General features: G+C 39.8%; 2 protein-coding genes across 4 annotated transcripts in view; one reads left to right on the top strand and one right to left on the bottom strand.

Annotated features, from left to right (window-relative positions):
• Positions 1-20,787, top strand: part of ZNF845 (zinc finger protein 845) — a 180,659-nt gene that overhangs the window by 152,684 nt on the left and 7,188 nt on the right. The gene's annotated exons all lie outside the window — the stretch shown is intronic.
• Positions 2,678-17,067, bottom strand: LOC145717674 (uncharacterized). The gene is given in 2 exon segments (XM_081807640.1): positions 2,678-11,262; positions 11,265-17,067. Coding segments are annotated over 2 exon segments (2,040 nt in total). The 5' UTR covers positions 13,278-17,067; the 3' UTR covers positions 2,678-11,235.

The raw sequence follows: 20,787 nt of genomic DNA, 5'->3' as shown, positions 1-20,787 counted from the left end.
TCCACGCCACTGAACCTCACCTATATTCCAAAACCCCATCAGCAGCAAAACAAGAAAGGAATTTACTTCAGGAAGGCCACCACAGAGAAGGCGGTGGAGCAACAGCTCAAAGATGGTCTCCAAATTGCTGAATGTGCTTCCAGATCTGGATAAAGAAAATACAGGACAAAGGGTGGTGATACATACAGGTGGGAGGTAGAGGTCAGCCCGGTCACTGTATTGGTGTTAGGCATTTGGGGTCTTGCTGGCTCAGGGCAGGCCCTATTGTTTGACAGTGTAGTTTCCTTTCCCTTCCTGGAATGCTTTGCCTACTGGGCCTTCCGCCCGAGCTAAAAGATAAGCTAGCAAGAAGAACGGAATCCATTACAAAGTAGAGACTTAAGGTCGAAATGGAGACAGTTGAAAAGTACTACCTGGTCCTCTTTCCATTTCACAATATATATGTATATTTACTCTTTAAAACCTGGGTGACTGCTAGATGTTCAGAAATGGAAAACGGGGTGCTGAACGGGTTGGCTCTTGAAGCTGTCATGGAACAAGAATGCCCTGTTCCCTTTTTGGGGAGTAAGAATTCCTGTCCCTTACAAGGTCGTTCTAGCTGTGCTAAGAATTAAATTGACATGAGACAGATTAACAAGCGAGAATAAAATTTAATAGCACACATATGGACATAGGGGAATCCACAAACACATGCAAATTCCAAAGTCAGGCAGGCAAAATTAGGTATGTATGTCATCCCGGAACCAAGAAGGGAGTAGGAGTGTGGGATTTCAAGATAAAGAAATGCAATTGACAAGGTAATAAGGAGAAGAGCAGGTGTTTGGTGAAGAGGTTCCAGACAGCTGCCCCCACTCCCCGCCAGAATGTGCCATTTTGGTGTATGGATTATTTTGAGCTGAAAGCAGAAATGTTTGTCCCTCACTTAACCACATAGAAGAATCTAAATTGAAGGTCTTTTCCAGAATAAAGGTTATTAACAAATCGATTTTCTCTGAGTGACTCATCTCTATTGTAGGGCAAATGTCTACCAAACATCTGCTTTTCCTATTGCCCTGCGAATTACATTCCTTTCCTCTGAAATCTCAGATCCCTACCCCCTTCTCCTCAGTTCAGAATCACATATATACCTCATTTTGCCTGTCTTTAAAATTTCCACGTCTATGTAGATTCCTTGTACAAATGCCATTAACTTTGATTTTCTCTTGTTAATCTGTCTCATGTCAATTTGATTCTTAGTCCAGCTAGAAGGACCCTTGAAGAGGACGTGAGTTCTTGCTCCCTGACACTGGTAATTAGATGTTTGCTCTGCCACACAGAGGGATCACTCAAGTAAAATTTATCTCCTGTAATAACCCTCGTTTTGGAAAGGGCCCCCAATTTAGATTGCTCTCTATAGTCAAGGGAGGAGCAAAAGTTTCTCTTGGGCCCACAGGGTCTTGATTGCCTTCAGGTCCAAATAATCCACATGCCAAAGTGGCACGTTCTGGTGGGGCCTGTCCCGACCCCTTTCAGGCACAGAATTTAATGAGAAAGTAAGGCACCAAACAAACATACAATCTTGGTGATGTAGTTTTGGAATGTTGGTGAGATCGAGAGCCAACGGCCAAGAAAGAATTCTTGAAATGTCTTTGGTGCAAAAAAAGGTTATTTTATGGGCGCCTGGGTGGCTCAGTTGGTTGGGCGGCTGCCTTCGGCTCAGGTCATGATCCTGGAGTCCCGGGATCGAGTCCCGCATCGGGCTCCCTGCTCGGCGGGGAGTCTGCTTCTCCCTCTGACCCTCCCCCCTCTCATGTGCTCTCTCTCATTCTCTCTCTCAAATAAATAAATAAAATCTTAAAAAAAAAAAAGGTTATTTTATTAAAGCACAGGGACAGGACCAATGGGAAGAAAGTTGCTGCAGTGTGGTTGTAAGGAACGGCTGATTATACACTATGGAGTTGGGGGAGGTAAGGAAAAAGGAAGGTGTCCAAAAGGATTTTCATAGGCTAAAGAAGACCCTCAGGATACTGGAGACCTTGCTATTGTCAGGTTAAGGTTGTTTTTCCCTCTAGCAAAGCATTAACATTAAGACTGTTGGGAGTTTCCTGGAGGAATGTCACACATGTCCCACCCAGGAGTATGGTGGCAGAGAGGCTGTGGGGTCCAGCTTCTGCTTTTGTCCTTACCTTGCCTTCTGCTCCCTTATTATTTGCTCCCATATATCTGATTTGGGGTGTCAAACATTAGCACCTACCATTGAGATGTGGGAGGAGCAGTGAACCAAACCTCTGACCTGCTCTAATCTGTTCAATGACGGGAGAACCCAGGGTGGGGCCAGACCTAGAAAAGCTTCAGAAGAGAGGGTTCTGGGTGGAGCTGGAGAGGCAGAGGGCTCTAGGCTTCTTTTTTTTTTTTTCTAGACTTCTGATCTCCTTGCTAATTGGATATTCCCAGTTCTCTCTTCCTAAATTTGCCTAGCAGAAACTTTTTGTACGATTATATTCTACCTAAGCCAATTTCCTGTTTATTTTGTAACACAAATAATGAGCAATTTAACAAAAACACGTAGAGATTTCCGGGACAATACTATTAGAAACTAAAGTTGACCCTCGAAAGACATGGGTTTGAAGTGCACGGGTCTACTTACACAGAGATTTTTTTTTTTTTTGGATAAATACAGTAGAGCACTGTAAATGTATTTTCCTTATTTTTTTTTTTTTTTTAGATTTTATTTATTTGACAGACACAGCGAGAGAGGGAACACAAGCAGGGGGAGCGGGAGAGGGAGAAACAGGCTTCCCGCAGAGCAGGGAGCCCGATGTGGGGCTCCATCCTAGTACCCTGGGATCATGACCTGAGCCGAAGGCAGATGCTTAATGACTGAGCCACCCAGGCGCCCCTATTTTTATTTTTTTAAAGATTTTATTTATTCATTTGACAGAACAAGCAGTTGGAATGGCAGGCAGAAGCATGCTCCCGCTGAGCAGGTAGCCTGCTGTGGGACTCCATCCGGCATGCTGGGATCATGACCCTGACCGGAAGGCATGTGCTTTACCAACTGAGCCACCCAGGTGCCCATTCGAGCGCAGTCTTTAATGAGAGGATGTGGAAGGGAAGCAAGGACAGTGTTTGACTGGATATACCTTAAGAAGTTATCTGATTTTTGGAAGGCCTATTTGACTGTAATTGTTTGCTCCTAAGTTTTCTCCCATTCCAGTGTAATGACCGTGAATTAAGATGTGGTTTCCTTACAAACACTACTGAGGCATTGGAGACCCTTCCCTCCAAGCCTTCCCTGTTTAATTTCTTTAACAGTGGAAGCATAGTTGGTAGGACACTACAGGGTTGTTTTGTTTTGTTTTTCATAGGTAATGTAGAAACTGTCCCTTAAGTGTAAGAATGCAAGTCATGATGGTGCAACAATATTCTGTCCCAGAGCCACGCAGTTAAGACAGATGTGTACAGGTCAAAGATCCTGCATAATTGCAGATCTATACATTCAACTATAATTGTAAAAACAGGAGAATGTTTCAACAAGGATGTTGTATTTACACTTACTGTGGGATGTGTTTTCATGTTGCAGTAGATTCACTTCTACTGGTGTGAAAATGCCAGCTTCATGCAGCATTAAGGAATGCAATTTGACAGTAAGTCTGGTATGACACTATTTATGTAAACATTGAACCACATACAAAATATTTCAGTGTCTGTTAGTCTGAAATTGCATAAGAGGGAGGCTCCACTTCAACCTCACAAATTGTTATACCTGAAGATCAAGCTATTATGATTGGGGGTGATAATGGAAATTTTTACTTTATTAGGTATTTTATAAGTTTTTAATTTTAAGATTTTATTTATTTGTCAGAGAGAGGGAGAAAGAGAGAGCACAAAAACAGGGGGAGCATCAGGCAGGGGGAGAAGCAGGCTCCCCACTCAACAAGGAGCTTGATGTGGGACTCGATCCCAGAACGCTGGGATCATGACCTGAGATAAAGGCAGATGCTTAACGGAATGAGCCACCCAGGCATCTCAAGTCTGTAATTTTAATTTTACAATTAATGATTTGCCTATGTGTATTTGTTTTCTATCAGTTCCATAACGAATTTCAAGTATTTAGGAGCTCCTAAAAATATAATTCTGCTGTTATTAAGTCCGAATTTCAGTGAAGTTAAAATCAAGGTTTCATGGGGCGCCTGGGTGGCTCAGTTGGTTAAGCGACTGCCTTCGGCTCAGGTCATGATCCTGGAGTCCCGGGATCGAATCCCACATCAGGCTCCCTGCTCAGCGGGGAGTCTGCTTCTCCCTCTGACTCTCCTCCCTCTCATGCTCTCTGTCTCTCATTCTCTCTCTCTCAAATAAATAAAATCTTTAAAAAAAAAAAATCAAGGTTTCATGAGGCATTGGATCTTCTCAGGAACCTAGGTCAGCAGTCACTTCCAGGAGCATTCAGGTTGTTGGCAGAATCCAATTTCTTCTCATGGTTTTCACATGATCTCCTTCAAGGTCATACCTTGTGCATGGTATCTCCATGGAGAGAGAAAATGTTGACTCTCACTGTTTACTCAAAATTTTACCTATGGTCCTTTACTACCTATTCAACTGAAAGGAGTACTAGGTATTATATGTAAGTAAGGTTATTGGCATGGGCTGGAATTACAAACTGTTGACAGATTTGAATCAAGTGCAAATCAGAGAATTAATGTGTAGAATTAGTGACCTCCAAATGTACCCCTGCAATTTCCATCACCCCAGCTTCAACCGTCCTGTCCTTCCTCTCTATCCCCCATTGTGACCTCAATCTCTCCACCTGGGACCTTTAGATTTCCATGAAACCTAACTCTCTCCCTGAAAATGACGCTCCTAGTCTTCTTCATTGCTCTTCTAAGTCCACCAGTAGCATTTTAGACCTCTATACCAATAAACCCATTTTTTGCCTGATTCTAGAGCCCTCAGTCCAAACTTCCTCCATTGTACCAAGAACCTCCATGCATTCTTTCCTCCTCCTCTACTGTCATTTATCCCCTCCCCACCCCCAAATCCAGTAACTTTAGCCTATTGTCTTTTATGTCCATTGTCCTCAATATCCGAGCCATCATTTATCAGGAGTCCTTAGTTTCCTCATGACCCTGAACCCATTACCCACAACCCTACACTCCCTCTTTCTCATGGGCCCTTTCGTCTACTGATGTCCACTATTCTCCCAGTTCCGATGATCCCCCTCCACCTCATTAACTCTCTATGCCCATTATGTTCCCCAGGCATCATCTGTTCTTTCCACCCTTTATCTCTGGTTGAAACACTGAACACCCCCAGACCTCCATTCACAAGCAACTATCCCCCTTCCACCCCTATGTTCTGTAACGCTTCCTAGGCAGTAAGGTTTGCATGCCTTTTACCCAACCTTGCCTTTAACTCCCTTTGCCAATTCCTCATCCATTATCCCCTTCCTTCCCATGATTTCCTTCACCCTCTTATTCCCTCAACACACATATCCCTCATGTTCTTAATGTCCCTGAATACACTCCACCCCCAACCTTAAAACCCGTGGTGCACTTTAATCCCTCAGGGGCATTTAACCTAATGCCTTTTCATCATGTTGTGTTACATAGTGTGCCTCAAGCAAATATGCTCACATCGAAATCCTCACTACATGTAATTGTAACCTTATTGGGCAGTGGGATCTTTGCAGATTTAATCAAGCTAAAATGAGGTCATACTGGATTCAGGTAAACCCCAATTCAATGACTGCTGTCCTACTGAGAAGAGGGAAGTTTATTTTTTATTTTTAAAAAATATTTTGTCAGAGAGAGAGAGAGCACAACCAGGGGGAGCTGCAGGCAGAGGGAGGAGGCGGCTCCCGGCTGAGCAAGGATTCTGGAGCCGGACTTGATCCCAGGACCCTGGGATAATGATCTGAGTCGAAGGCAGACAGTTAACCGACTGAGCCACCCAGGCATCAAGAGAAGAGGGAAATATAGACACAGAGTGGTGTGTAAAAAGGAAGGCAGGGACAGAGTGATGCATCTACAAGCCAGGGAAGGTCAAAGATAGCTGACAGTCCTCAGAAGTTAGAAGAAAGACTTCTTTTTTTTTTTTAAAGATTTATTCATTTGAGACAGAGAGAGAGCATGAGCAGGGGGAGAGGCAGAAGCAGGCTCCCTGCTGAGCAAGGAGCCTGATGCAGGGCTGGATCGCAGGACCCTGGGATCGTGACCTGAGCAGAACAAAGGCAGACGCGTAACCATCTGAGCCGCCCAGGCACCCCGAAAGACTTAATTCTTGAGATAAAGTGTGGCCCTGCCAACAGCTTGGCTTCAGACGTCTCAACACCTCCGGAATTGTGGAACAACAATTTTTCAGGTTTTTTAACCAGCCAGTTGTGAGATTTGTAAAGCAGCCCTAAGAAACTATCATGGATCCTGTCCTCTCTTCCCTTGTGGCTCTGTTACCCCAAGCTCCCAAACTCTGTGTTCTCCATTTTTTCCCTGGCCCTCATTCTTACCCCACAGTATCACTCCACATCTTCGGGCCATGAATTTCCACCTAAAGTGGCAGTGCTTACTCCTTTCAGTGGCACACATTGTGAATATGGTCCTTGACGATATTATTAAACAATGTGATTAAACACCCTCCCGTAATTCTGGTTTCTTTCCATTTAGTTTATATTAAAGTTTTACCCAAATAAGGCCATATCACTTACTAGACAGTCCATTCTAGCGAACGTAGGAATTACCTGTATATTTCAGAGGTACTTTTTCCTACTCACCTATGTCTGTCTCCAGACTGTTTACAGATTCTCAAGCTTCAACATCAGCACCTCCCTGGGTCGCCAGCCTGCTGGCCTTCTTTGCAGACTTCCAACTTGGCAGCTCTCAACAATCGTATTAGCAAATTCATTAAAGGAAATCTTCCACTCTCATTTCTATATATTATAAACCTGTATCTATTTCTCTATCTGTGGATCTATAGAAATATAGATAAAAATATACATAGATATGTGCATGTCCGTTCTATTGATTCTTTGGAGAAAGCTAATATAGATTTTAATTCCGCACATTTTCTTCATCCAACATCAGCCTGCTGAACTTAACACTAGTAACACTGTATATCTAATTTGACAGAACTTCCATACCATGTACTTCTTTGAAAAATTATTTTTGTATTATCACAAATATTAAAACAGAGGAGAAAGTTAAATGCCAAATTCCATTTGAAATCTTACGTGTGTGTGCACATACGTGTGTGTTTAATTAATATTTGAATTTATTTAGTCTTTGATATTTGTCATTAATACTAGGTCTTCTTATGCAGGGATTTCTTATTTTGGTTCTTTTTAAACAGCTTTATTTGGATATAATTTACATGCCATATAATTTACCCACTGAATGTGTACAATTGACAGCTTTTTAACCAATTCACACATAGGTATAAGCAAACCATTGTCAAACATTTCACCACCACCTAAGAAACTTCATACTCTTTAGCTATCACCACTGTCATCTTAACCTCATACCTAATCTGCTTATTTAACTTTTTTCCAGTTTTCTTCAATATTACTGACATATAAGTTTAAAAGTGTACAATTTAATGATTTATGTATATATTTTGCAAAACATTTACCACAGTTAACATCCGTTACCTCACAGTTACAATTCTTTGCATGTGTGACAATTTTTAAGAGATACTCTTTAGCAACTTTCAAATAGGCAATATAGTATTGTTAATTATAGTCAGCATATATTTTAGATGTGCACCTCGTTATCTACTCATCTGACAACAGACACAAGTTATTTCCATGTCTTGCCTATTAGGAGTAATGCTGCTGCATGTTCTTTATTTTTCACATGGCTGTAATTTTTCTAGGTTCGTTCTTGCAACTGACTTCTAGTTTCATGCCACTGTCGTTGAAAAAGATGCTTGGTATGATTTCAATCAAATTTATTAAGACTTGTTTTGTGGCCCAATATATAATCCATACTGGAGAATGTTCCTTGTGCATGTGATAAGAATGTTTTTTGCTGTTGTTGGATGGAATGTTGTAAGTCCATCTGCTAAATGTCATTTAAGTCTGATGCTTCCTTATTGATTTTTTGTGCATTATTGAAGGTGCAGTATTGAAGTCCCCTACTATTGTATTGCTGTCTCTTTTTCTGTTCTTGTCTATTAATAGTTGCTTTATATATTTAGGTGCTTTGATGTTGGGTACGTAAGTATTCCAAAAGTGACCCTTTTGCTGAATTGACTCCTTTATTTTATTTTTTTAGGGAAAGCAGGTTATATTTGAAAAACATAGATTACTACTATATTTATCGAACAAAACTAGTTTTTAGAAGTGACTCATATGCATCCAATCTTTGACCAAATCAACACAACAATGCAGTGCACAAAAGATTATATAGCTCAAAGCGCAAAAGGCAATACACAGAAGTAAATGTCTTCTTAATAAAGATGCTACGTAAATATACAAACCTACAGCTTCACTATAAGCAATTCGTAAGTACACATTAGCCACCTTTCGTGAACAGGAAATGAGTGTTTTGTATTTGGTAAATGCATATATAGTGTATGAATAAAACCTTTACTCACATGTAGTCTAAAAATCAAAGCAGAATGTAAGGTTTTCTTATGTGAAGATGTACATTTCAGAAACAACCCAACTTGAACTAAATCCACTACCAGAAGTATTGCAAAAGTGACCCATACAATGCCTACCATTTGCTTGTATACAAAGAAAAGCTGCTCAGAAATAGTATCAGGACTCTTACTAAAGGGTATTATGATAACCCTCCTGAAAGGACAAGTTAGTTATTTGGGGGATTTAAATAGCAGAGAACATTGTAAATTAAATAAAGTGTGAAAAAGTACAAAATGTGTAACAGCCAGAGGTTAGAAACCTGAATACTGTGGAAAAGATTTATTAGCTTGTGCAGGTCAGTTTTAATAAACTACCGGCTACTTGTTACAGTGAATTACCAAGACTATCATTGCAATGGTACTTTTCCACACACATCCAAATCTGGAAGCAGTCAGTTTTTCTCAAATTGTCATTTAGTGTTTTTTCCCCAACCCTCAAAACACAGAAATAGGTTTTTGAATATCACCTAGCCATTTAGGGGACACATTAAGATACAGAAGTACATAAAGAGTGCACAAACCAGAACGGTGGAAATCCTTTTTGCTATTCTGCAAAACATCACATAATTACAAACACTGCACAATGTAACCCCTTGATTTTATAATGATCTGTGCTGTGTCTTATTACAGTCTTTGGCTTAACGTCTATTTTGTCTGATGTAAGCATAGCTACCCTGATTTCGTTTGGTTTCTTTTGCATGGAACAGCTCTTCCCACACCTGCACTTTCAGTCTGTGTGTGTTAAGGCTGACGTGAGTCCCCTTGAAGGAAAATATACTTGGGTCTTCTGTTTCTTTCCATTCAGCCAGTCTATAACTTTTGATTGGAGAATTTAGTCCCTTTATATTTAAAGTAAGAACTGATACAGGTATGGAGTTACTGTTGTCATTCTTTACATTGTTTCCAGTCTGTTTTAGAATTATTTGCCCTTTCTTATTCATTTGCTCTGTATCTTTGTGGTTTGATGATTTTCTATAGGGGTATACTTATGATTCTTTTTTCCCTATCTACTGTGTTATCTACTACAGGTTTTTGCTTTCTGGTTACCATGAGGCTTAAAAGAAGGCATCTTGTAGCGGCTGATTTTAAGTTTTTAACAGCTCAATGTCCATACTAAAACATTTTCAGGCCCGAGGTAACTCAAAAAATGTGAATGCACAATTGTATGTCATTTTAGGGAAGAGTTACCTGTTCTCTTTCTGGTATCTGTGCTGATTTCCTCATTTCAACCACATCCACTGATAGTCTCATCTTACAACGATTGCTATTATGAAGGTACATAGTAGTTTACTGGACTGCCATCTCTTTTCCCTTAAAGGCCAATTAGTAAACCATTTTATTTATAATATCCAGGAAGTTTTTTTAGTTTTAATGAATGGGGAATGATGTTCTAAACACCTATTTCATGGTAATTTACATTAATGTTATAACCAAGAACAACATCTCCATTTAGATTTTCCTCGTATACTGTGTATCATATTCTCATTCACCTTCCATGTAAAATTAGATATGCATAAAACCCACCTAAGAAGGGCCTTTTGCATCTTTGATGTAGCAACATTCAGCCACGTAATTTCACACACCCACTAGGCATAAATTAATTTTCTAGAGTGGTCTGAGAGTAGATATGCATTGATATTTACTAGTCACAAATCTCACATAGGGTCAGTATAAAACAAAAGCACATACTGAAATTAATTGTACCTATGCAAAAATCCATCCCTTGTAAATCTTTTTTATTATTTTTCTTTTTTTTAAAGATTTTATTTATTTGACACAGACACACACACAGCGAGAGAGGGAACACAAGCAGGGGGAGTGGGAGAGGGAGAAGCAGGCTTCCCGCGGAGCAGGGAGCCCGATGCTGGACTCGATCCCAGGACCCTGGGACCATGACCTGAGCCGAAGGCAGATGCTTAACGACTGAGCCACCCAGGCGCCCCCCTTGTAAATCTTTTGAAGCATAAGAGCATATACGTCATCTAAATGTTTAACTTTGTACTATTCCTTATAATTAAGTATTCTGATGTAGAGTACTGTCTAAACAGAGTAACTGATGTACTGCTTTCTATTGATTTCTGTGACATTTATTGACATTTGATGTTCAATTAAATACATTTCTAAATATTTATGTTTTTGAAGTTATTTTCCTTTCTGTACTCCCTAATGTTTTCTAAAGTGTATATTTAAGAAGGTCTTTCCTCATTCATATGTTTGTAGGATTTGAATCTAGTGTGCATTTTGGGATATTGATTCAGGATTGAATTCCAGTTAAAGGCATTGCAACTTTTATACTTTACGGCTACTATCCTGTATGATAGCTATGATGTTGAGTATGTGCCTCTAGAGGTTTACCACATCCTTTACTTTTGTAATGTTTCTCATCCACAGGAACTCTCTGATGCGGAGTAAGGCTTATTAAGTACTGTAAGGGGCTTGCCACTTTCATCATATTTGTAAAATGCTCTCCACAATACATTTTCTGATCAGGAATCATGGTTTACCATTGCTTAAAGTCCTTGCCACATTCTTTACATTTGTTAAGGTTTCTCTCTAGTATGTATTCTGTAATGATTAGTAAGGTGTGAGTGCTGTTTAAAGGCCTTGCCACATGCTTTACATTTATAAGGTTTCTCTCCAGTATGAATTCTGTGATGTCGAGTAAGTTTTGAGTGCTGTTTAAAGGCTTTGCCACATTCTTTACATTTATAAGGTTTCTCTCCAGTATGAATTCTGTGATGGTAAGTAAGGCTTGAGTTGTGATTAAAGGCTTTGCCACATTCTTTACATTTGTAGGGTTTCTCTCCAGTATGAATTCTGTTATGACTAATAAGTTGTGAGTGCTGGATAAAGGCCTTGCCACATTCTTTACATTGGTAAGGTTTCTCTCCAGTATGAATTCTGTGATGCTGAGTAAGTGTAGAGTCATGTTTAAAGGCTTTGCCACATTCTTTACATTTATAAGGTTTCTCTCCAGTATGGATTCTGTTATGGTGAATAAGGCTTGAGTGCTGGTTAAAGGCTTTGCCACATTCTTTACATTGGTAAGGTTTCTCTCCAGTATGAATTATGTGATGTTGAGTAAGGTAAGAATGCCTATTAAAGGCCTTCCCACATTCCTCACATTTGTAAGGTTTCTCTCCAGTATGAATTCTGTGATGTCGAATAAGGTGTGAGTGCTGGCTAAAGGCCTTGCCACATTCTTCACATTTATAAGGTTTCTCTCTAATATGAGTTCTGTGATGACTAATAAGGTGTGAGCGCTGATTAAAGGCCTTGCCACATTCTTTACATTTGTAAGGTTTCTCTCCAGTATGGATTCTGTGATGCTGAGTAAGGCTTGAGTCATGGTTAAAGGCCTTGCCACATTCTTTACATTTATAAGGTTTCTCTCCAGTATGAATTCTGTGATGTTGAGTGAGGCCTGAGTGGTGGTTAAAGGCCTTGCCACATTCTTTACATTTGTAAGGTTTCTCTCCAGTATGGATTCTGTGATGACTAATAAGGTGTGAGCGCTGGATAAAGGCCTTGCCACATTCTTCACATTTGTAAGGTTTCTCTCCATTATGAATTCTGTGATGTTCAGTGAGGCTTGACTGCTGGTTAAAGGCCTTGCCACATTCTTCACATTTGTAAGGTTTCTCTCCAGTATGGATTCGCTTATGTCTATTTACTGATGAGCAGACCTTAAAGGTTTTACCACATTCTTCGCATCTGTACGGTTTCTCTCCAGTACGCATCCCCTGATGTTGAGGTAGTGCTGAGTGCCAGTCAAAGTCCTTGCCACATTCCTTAAAAATGAAACTTTTCTCTCCAGTATGGATTGTCTTAGGTATATTTAGTCTTGATGATTGACTAAACGTGTTCCCAGGTTTTTTACATCCAAACGGGTTTTTTCCCACATGAATTCTCTGATGGTCACCAACACTGGAGGACTGGTTAAGAGCATTCACGCATTTATTATAAGGATTCTCTCCCATATTCATACTCTTATGTATAATAAGGTTAGAGTTTTGATAGAAGACTTCCTCACATTTATTACATTCATAATGGTTTCCTGGAAAATGAGTCCTCAGATGTTTATCAACATTTGAGCTCTGCTTAAATGTTTCCTCAGATTCAATGCATTGAGCAATTCTGCCTCCACTGAAAATGCTCTGGTAATTCTGTAGGGTCGACTCCTTGGTGAAGCAGCTCTCAAATGGATCCCACTTAGCACTTTGTTCTTCATTTTTCAATTTCTGATTTTCAGAAATATTTGACTGAACAGTCAATCCAATCCTTTTGTCAGAATGGTTCAAATAATTACTTTCAGCAGGGACTAGGTAACTTTCCAGATTTTCCAAACTTTCTTTCCCTAAATATGTATGTTTGAATACTTGATTTGAGATTTTACTTGCAGAATCACACTGGTTTTTGGAAACAGCTGACTTAAAAAGGGAGGTTTTCCAAAATGTTTTATATCGTTCACCATTTTGGACAGTGAGATTCTTATTATGGGCAGTTGTCTGAGTCTGGATATGTCCTTCATGATATCTTTGATACCCTTCACTCTTCCCATCATTGTCCCGGTCTATTATTAAGTGTAAATCCTCAATGTCACTATTTTTGTGTCTACCCATTGACACTTTTTGGAAAGAAGCTTCTATGCTCGGCTTTGGCATGAAGCTCTGGATGTCATGTGAAGATATGGCTGAAAGATATCAAATAAGAGAAAAGTAAAATCATTCCACTTACTACTCTCAGATGAATATGCTGACAACTTCTAATATACAACCTGAAAATCAGTCAGAGAACATCAGCAAGATGGCTAAGAAGGAATCATCAGGACTGCATTCCTGCAAGGACACACAAACTTGCAAACATACTGACCACATAGCCTAATATACAGTTCTGTAGTCTTGTCATGCTGGAGCACACATCACTTTCCTATACCTCAAAAAATCAGGAAAAGTCCCATATGGGCCCAAAATTTGCAGATGGGAGGAAATTTAAACATACAACAGAAACGGACAAAATAGGAAATAGCAAAAATAGGAAAATATCAACAATTGGGAGAGTTGGTTTTCAGGAAAGATCAACAAAAATTAACAGACCTTTAACAAAATCAAGTAAGAATGAAAGAAGACCTGAAGCCTCGGTGGCTCAGTTGGTTAAGGATCTGCCTTCAGCTCAGGTCATGATCCCAGGGTCCTGGGATCGGGTCCCGCATGGGGCTCCCTGCTTAAGGGGGAGGCTGCTTCTCCCTCTTCCTCTGCCCCTCCCCCCTGCTTGTGCGCTCTCTCTCTCTCTCCAATAAATAAATAAAATCTTAAAAAAAGAAAAAGAATGAAAGAAAACCAACTAAATCCGAAGTGAAGAAGTGAAAGCAGACAGTGTAACTGATACCACAGAAATACAAATAAGCAGTGACAATGGATAATTATATACCAAGAAATAGATACCAAAAATGTGTATAAATTTCAAAAAAGATGTAAGCTACCTGGCAGACCCCATCATGAAGAAATATTTAAAAATTCACAACTGATCTACAACTACTAATTAGATTGAAAAAGTAATTTAAAAACCCAACAAAGAAAAGTCTTGTGCCAGATGAATTCACTGGATAATTCAGAGATTTAATGAGAAAGTACTTCAGATCTCTTCCCACATTTTTAGAGAGTGAACAGAAGGGAAATTATCAAAACACTCTCTGTGACACCACCATTACTAGGTTATCAAAGACAAGGGAAGACACGACAAGCAGAGAAGGCTATAAACTACTACCTGTAGTCATCCAAAGTCCACAATAAAATAAAGCAAACTGAATCAAAAGCACATTTTACTATTTTACAACATAATTAACAGGAAATTCTGCCTGGAATTTGAGGGTGTTTTAACATATGGAAAACTATAAATTTAAAACTCCACATTAACGAAGATCAAAAATGACCATCAAATTGATACAGAACAAGAGTATGAGCATACTGGACAACGTTTCATTATTAGAAATACTCAGTAAAGTATTTATACTTTATAGAAGGAAACACCTCAACCTAATAAAGGCCATATATGTATGAAAAGCTGAAATCTAATATATTTAATAGTAAAAGACTGTAAGCTTCTCCTGTATGATCAGAAACAAGGTGATGAAAGGACTTCACCACTTTCAGTCAACACAGTAAGGGATATTCTAGTCTGAACAAACAGGCAAGAAAAATACATAAATGGAATCCAAACTGGAAAAGAAAATGCAAATTTATCTGTTTACAGATGATATGATCTATAAAAAACCCTAAGGAAACCTTATTTTTTTGGTATTTTGTTGGTCATCACTAGCATTATTTATTTCTACTAATTTTTTCAACTAGACACTCCATTTTCAATTTTTTTATGCTATAAATGCTTGAGTTAAGTTGCTTTTTTCAACTTTTTTTCTCCTCTTTTTTTTTTTTTTCCTTAAAAGTAGGTTCCACACCTAGCATGGAGCCTAATCAGCTCACCCAGTCCTGAACCCAAGACCCTGAGATCAAGACCTAAGCTGAGATCAAGAGTCAGATGCTTAACTGACCGAGCCACCCAGGTACCCCCAACTTTGCTTAACATTTTAAGACCAGGAACTAGAAAAAGAAGAAACTTAGCTGAAATTCAGTAGAGGAAGGAAATAACAAAGAAATATCAGAAATAAATAAACCACAGACTGTAATAAATAATAACATTGAAATTAATGCCCAGATTGTCCAAAAAATAATAAAAAATTTAACTATATTAACTAAGAATAAAAGAGAAGTCTCAAAACTCAAAATGAGAAATGGAAGAGAAAAAAACACAACAGATAACTACAGAAATATACAGTGTGATAAAAGATTGCTATCAACAATCATATACTAACAAATCAGGTGACTTAAAAAACCCGCAGGTAATTCGTAAAAATACGTTAAGTTACCAAGATTGAAATATGAATCTTAAACCCAAGAAATAGGAGATCTTCTCAAACCATTAGCAAGAATGAGAGTTGAGTGTGGAATAAAAAAAACTCCCAGCACAGAAAAGCCCAGGACCACATACCTTCATTGGTTAACTCTATCAAACTTAAAAAAAAAAGAAATTAATGACAATCTTCATCAAAATCTTACAAATAGTGGAATGGAGGGAAAGCATTCAAAATCATTCTATGAGGCCCAGCATTACCCTGGTACCAAAGCAGGATAAACACAATACAAGAACAAAAAAGTCTAGTTAACTCCCACCTACGTGGCTTTCTGTTGATGGCCATTTGCATCAGAAATGTTTCTCCATCACAAGCATAGCTATCATCTGGCACAACGCTATTACAATACCACTCAGCATATCCCCTCTGCTGTATCCTTTATCCCCATGACCTCTTAATTCCATAACCGAAAGCCTGTACCTTCCATTCCCCTTTACCCAGTTTGCCCATCATCCCTCTCCGTTCCACTCCAGTAAGCAGCAGTTTGGTTTTTTGTTTTATAATGGGTCTGTTTCTGCTTTTTTTGTTGTTGTTTCTTACCGTGTATGACAATGTGGATAGACCTAGAAAGTATTGTGGTAATTGAGATACGTCAGGCAAAAAAGACAAATAGCGTATGATTTCATTTATAGGCGCAATCTAATAAACAAATGAACAAATAAAAGCAGAAACGGACCCATAAATACCCATTTCATTTTGAATAAGGTCCATGAATAATTCCAAGAAGTATAAAAATTCCACATTCCACACATTGTATGATGGAACAAGTTTGCCTATAACAATTTTCCACTGATGGCAGGAGACAGGACTCCCAGACTCAAGTCCAGGGATCTTATGGCTCACGACACATCAAATAGCTTAAGCTTCTTGATCACACTAATTCCACTCGCCAGCTCCCCAGTCCCAGCTGACACAGGTAGATGCTGCACATGCAGTGGGTTTGTGTCCTATCTGTGAGACCCTGAGCACAGCAAACTCCAGTATCTTGAAGGTACATACAGGATACCTTCCTGAACTTTTGCCATAGAAGGAGACATCTCTGTTTTCCTCTACAGTAAACAAATCTGTCCTCTACCCAAGGGCAAGGTATTATCACTATATTCCAAAGCTTTTTAATACACGCACATCAGAGGAAAGACAACTAAGAATAAAAACTTTCAATACCTCTATCCATAACACGTGGAGAAACTTAAAAACCATACAATTCTCTCCCAACAATATCCACCACTCAGTTTGACCCCAGCTTGGCTCCTGCCTAATCTTCCCATATGTACACCATCTCATCAAACTCTAATTAATCTGACACAAGATCTGGGATAAAATCTACTCAATTTGGGTCACCTGGGTAGCTCAGTCGGTTAAGTGTCTGACTCTTGATTTTGGCTCATGTCATGATCTCAGGGTCATAGGGTCAGGTCCTTCAACAGACTCCGTGCTCAGTGCGCATCATGAAGTCTGCTTGAGATTCTCTCCCTCTCCCCATCCCACCCACCCCCTCCCCCGTCATGTGCTCACGCTCTCTCTGTAAAATAAATGAAAACTTTAAAAATTTTAAAAATCAGTTTACATCAGGAAACATTTTTCAAGACTATAACTGGCAAGATACAATGCAGAAGAATTGGGTGAGCTATAGCATTCACTTCTGCACTGTCCCTGTGGGTCCAGGTAAACAAATCCTGGTACCAATGGTGGTCTCCATTAAATTTCTGTAATGAACTTCCTAAGGGAGATGTGTGAAGAACACCTCAACTGTGTGAAAGCATACAATTTACACGTATCTGATGAGAGGATTTTGTACACCTAACCAAGGCAAAGCAGGTCCTGCAAACAGCAGAATCATGGCTCATGACAATAATAGGTCTGAGAATTGGGAAACACATAGGAATTAGGGCAGAGGTGTTCACCACCCATCAACAGGGAATATTATAAAGAGCAACGTAGACATAAAAGATGAAGTGGAGGGATGCCTGGGTGGCTCAGTCAGTTAAGCGACTGCCTTCGGCTCGGGTCATGATCTTGGGGTCCTGGGATCAAGTCCCGCATTGGGCTCCCTGCTCAGCGGGGAGCCTACTTCTCCCTCTCCCTCTGCCTGCCGCTCCCCCTGCTTGTGCTCTCTCTGACAAATAAATAAATAAAATCTTTAAAAAAAAAAAAAAAAGATGAAGGATTTTGTAAAATCCAACAGAGGTGGTCACAATGTCAAAAATACTTTGGTGGTGGGGCGCCTGGGCGGCTCAGTCGTTGGGCGTCTGCCTTCGGCTCAGGTCATGGTCCCAGGGTCCTGGGATCGAGCCCCGCATCGGGCTCCCTGCTCGGCGGGAAGCCTGCTTCTCCCTCTCCCACTCCCCCTGCTAGTGTTCCCCCTCTCGCTGTGTCTCTCTCTGTCAAATAAATAAAATCTTAAAAAAAAAAAAATACTTTTGGTGGCTCTGAACTTAGATGAAAATCCAGAGGAAATGTTTATCGTGTGACTACAGTTGACCTACTCTTTGTACCTTGAGTGGATGAAAATCACGGGACCACTGGGCTCACAGCAAGATTTCAAGGAATAACAACAAATGCTACCTACAGCAAGTGTATGATTTGGAGAAGATATCCACAACAGTATCCAAGATATGTTTTTCTTCATGATCTTTTGCTGCTCATTTGGCAGTGACACACAGACGAAAATTTAAAAGTCAATGTACCTGGAAGCTCTTACTTTAACCTCCCTCCAAACAAGAGTCCACAGGGCTAACATTAATGGTCTTGAAGATAAAGAAGACCCACATGTACCACAATGGACACACCCCTGGCCACTGTGTAAACATGCCAAAGAAGCATTCATCCAAAATCATAGCAGGAATCTTTTCAGCCAAAAGCTGTCCCTGTGGGCGGGACCCCTTTAGAGACAATGTCTAATGACTTGAGTATACTCATGTGTTAGGCAATAAAGTCTGTAGAAAGGGTTACCCTGCCTCCAGTGAAGGAAGGAGACAGAGAATGGTAAACCAGCTATCGGTTTGCCAAGATTCTAGCTACAGTCTATATAACAAGTAAATGATTGCTATTGCCAAGCTTCTGGAGGCCATTCTCCTATGGCATATAGGAATAATCACTCATCAGAGCAAAGAGGCGCATGGAAGGTTTTGACATGAAAAGTGATACTGGGGGGCACCTGGGTGGCTCAGTTGGTTAAGCGACTGCCTTTGGCTCAGGTCATGATCCTGGAGTCCCGGGATCGAGTCCCACATCGGGCTCCCTGCTCAGCGGGGAGTCTGCTTCTCCCTCTGACCCTCGCCCCCTCTATCTCATTCTCTCTCTCAAATACATAAATAAAATCTTAAAAAAGAAACGTGACATTGGGTGTATGGTCCTGGGAGATGGCTAAACATCACTAGAGGCAGGAAAAGATGGAGACAAATCACAGAAGTCTGCTCCAAGATTGTGGTGCTGTTAATCCATGTGAAGAAATGACTAGTTAAAGCAAATGAAAAGAAAGCACAATATAACATTTTCGGAATACACTTCAATTTGTTAACCATGTGGGGGGAAAAAAAGAAAAAGAATAGAAAACCTCAGTCACCACACAAACTAGAGAAGATTGCTTTTTTTCTTAATTTTATTTATTTACTTGAGAGGAGAGAGAGCAAGAGAGCGGGGGTGGGGGGGAGGCAGAGGGAGAGGAAGAAGCAGACTCCCCCCTGAGCAGGGAGCCCGATGCGGGGCTCAATCCCAGGACCTGAGATCATGACCTGAGCCAAAGGCAGACGCTTAACTGACGGAGCCACCCAGATGCCCCTGAGAACACTGATTTTTAATACATTTCTGATCAATATTGTAAAGATAACTATGTTTTTAGAAAAACACAAAAGATTCTATCTCTGTGGACTTAGTATATGAGAAAATTTATTTTTTGTGTGAAAATTTCTAAAAATGGTAAAAAACACTAACCATAAAGGATAAAATGGCAAACTGGATTACATTAGGAACTTCTCTGCATCACAAGCTCGAGAGATAGAAATAGAGGTAGACCGAGAGAAGAGACAAAGGACTCATTCTCATAATACATACAGAACCACAAAGCCTGAAGAAAAAAATACCAAAACAGAAAAAATAGTCATAGGAACCCACTAGACACTCTGAAAAAGAGATTATCCAAAGGTTAATGCCCAAATCCATAGTAGTAAGAAGTAACAACAACAAAAAAGCAAATAAAACCATGACTTTGTGACATCATGTAACAACAGGAGCCCAAAGTCAAAATCACATAAATTACTGCATTTTGGATAGTATGTCGAGAAACTAGAAACCCCATACACTGCTGGTGGCTGTGAAAATCGGTACAAGTGACTGGGGAAGGGCTTGGTCGTATCTAGTAAAGCTGAACATATATAAACATATTTACCAACAATCCTCCCACATAAATAGCCAGCAGATGTGTGCATGTTCCACTAAAAGACAAATTATAGATCTTACATGTCAGCACTATTCATGACAGTCCTCCACTAAGAACTATCCCCCCTCCCATTAACACTAAAATGATGTAATCATTTGATATTCACACAATGGAATCGTATCAACCCATTCTAATGAAGGATGCACAGTAACATGGAGGAATACAGATCAATTCACAGAGAGAATAAAGGCTAAATACAAGAGTTCCCATTGCCTGACTACATTTATATAAAGTACAAAATGAGGACAGCAATCTCTTGCCCTACACATTAAGAGAACTTTGGGGCAAGTTACTGGGGAGCTTGAGGGGACGTTTAGAGAACAAATAATATTGTTTCTTGACCTCAATGGCTTACAGAGATGTGATCAGTCTGTGAAATTCCATGGAGCTGTTCACTTATGTTCCGTACGTGTGACTTTACTTTAAAAAATATTCAACATGGGGCGCCTGTCTGGCTCAGTTTGTGGAGCAGGCGAGACTTGACCTAGGGGTTGTGAGTTCGAGCCCTGTGTTGGGGGTAGAGTTTGCTAGGAAATGGGGTCTTAAAAAAAAAAAAAAAAAAAAAAAAGATGTTGACCTCCTAATCTTAAAAATAAATAAAAATAAAATTAAAATTAAAAAAAAAATAGTCAAGGGTGGGAGAATGGGTTAGCCTGGTGGTGGGTATTGAGGAGGGCATATTCTGCATGGAGCACTGGGTGTTATGCACAATGAATCATGGAACAATTCATCTAAAACTAATGATGTAATGTATGGGGATTAACAT

Source organism: Leptonychotes weddellii, chromosome 16, assembly GCF_054177405.1.
Source record: "Leptonychotes weddellii isolate Sample4059 chromosome 16, ASM5417740v2, whole genome shotgun sequence".
NCBI classification, from domain to species: Eukaryota; Metazoa; Chordata; class Mammalia; order Carnivora; family Phocidae; genus Leptonychotes; species Leptonychotes weddellii.
Note: the sequence above shows the minus strand (reverse complement) of the source record. Positions and strands in the feature narration are given on the sequence as shown.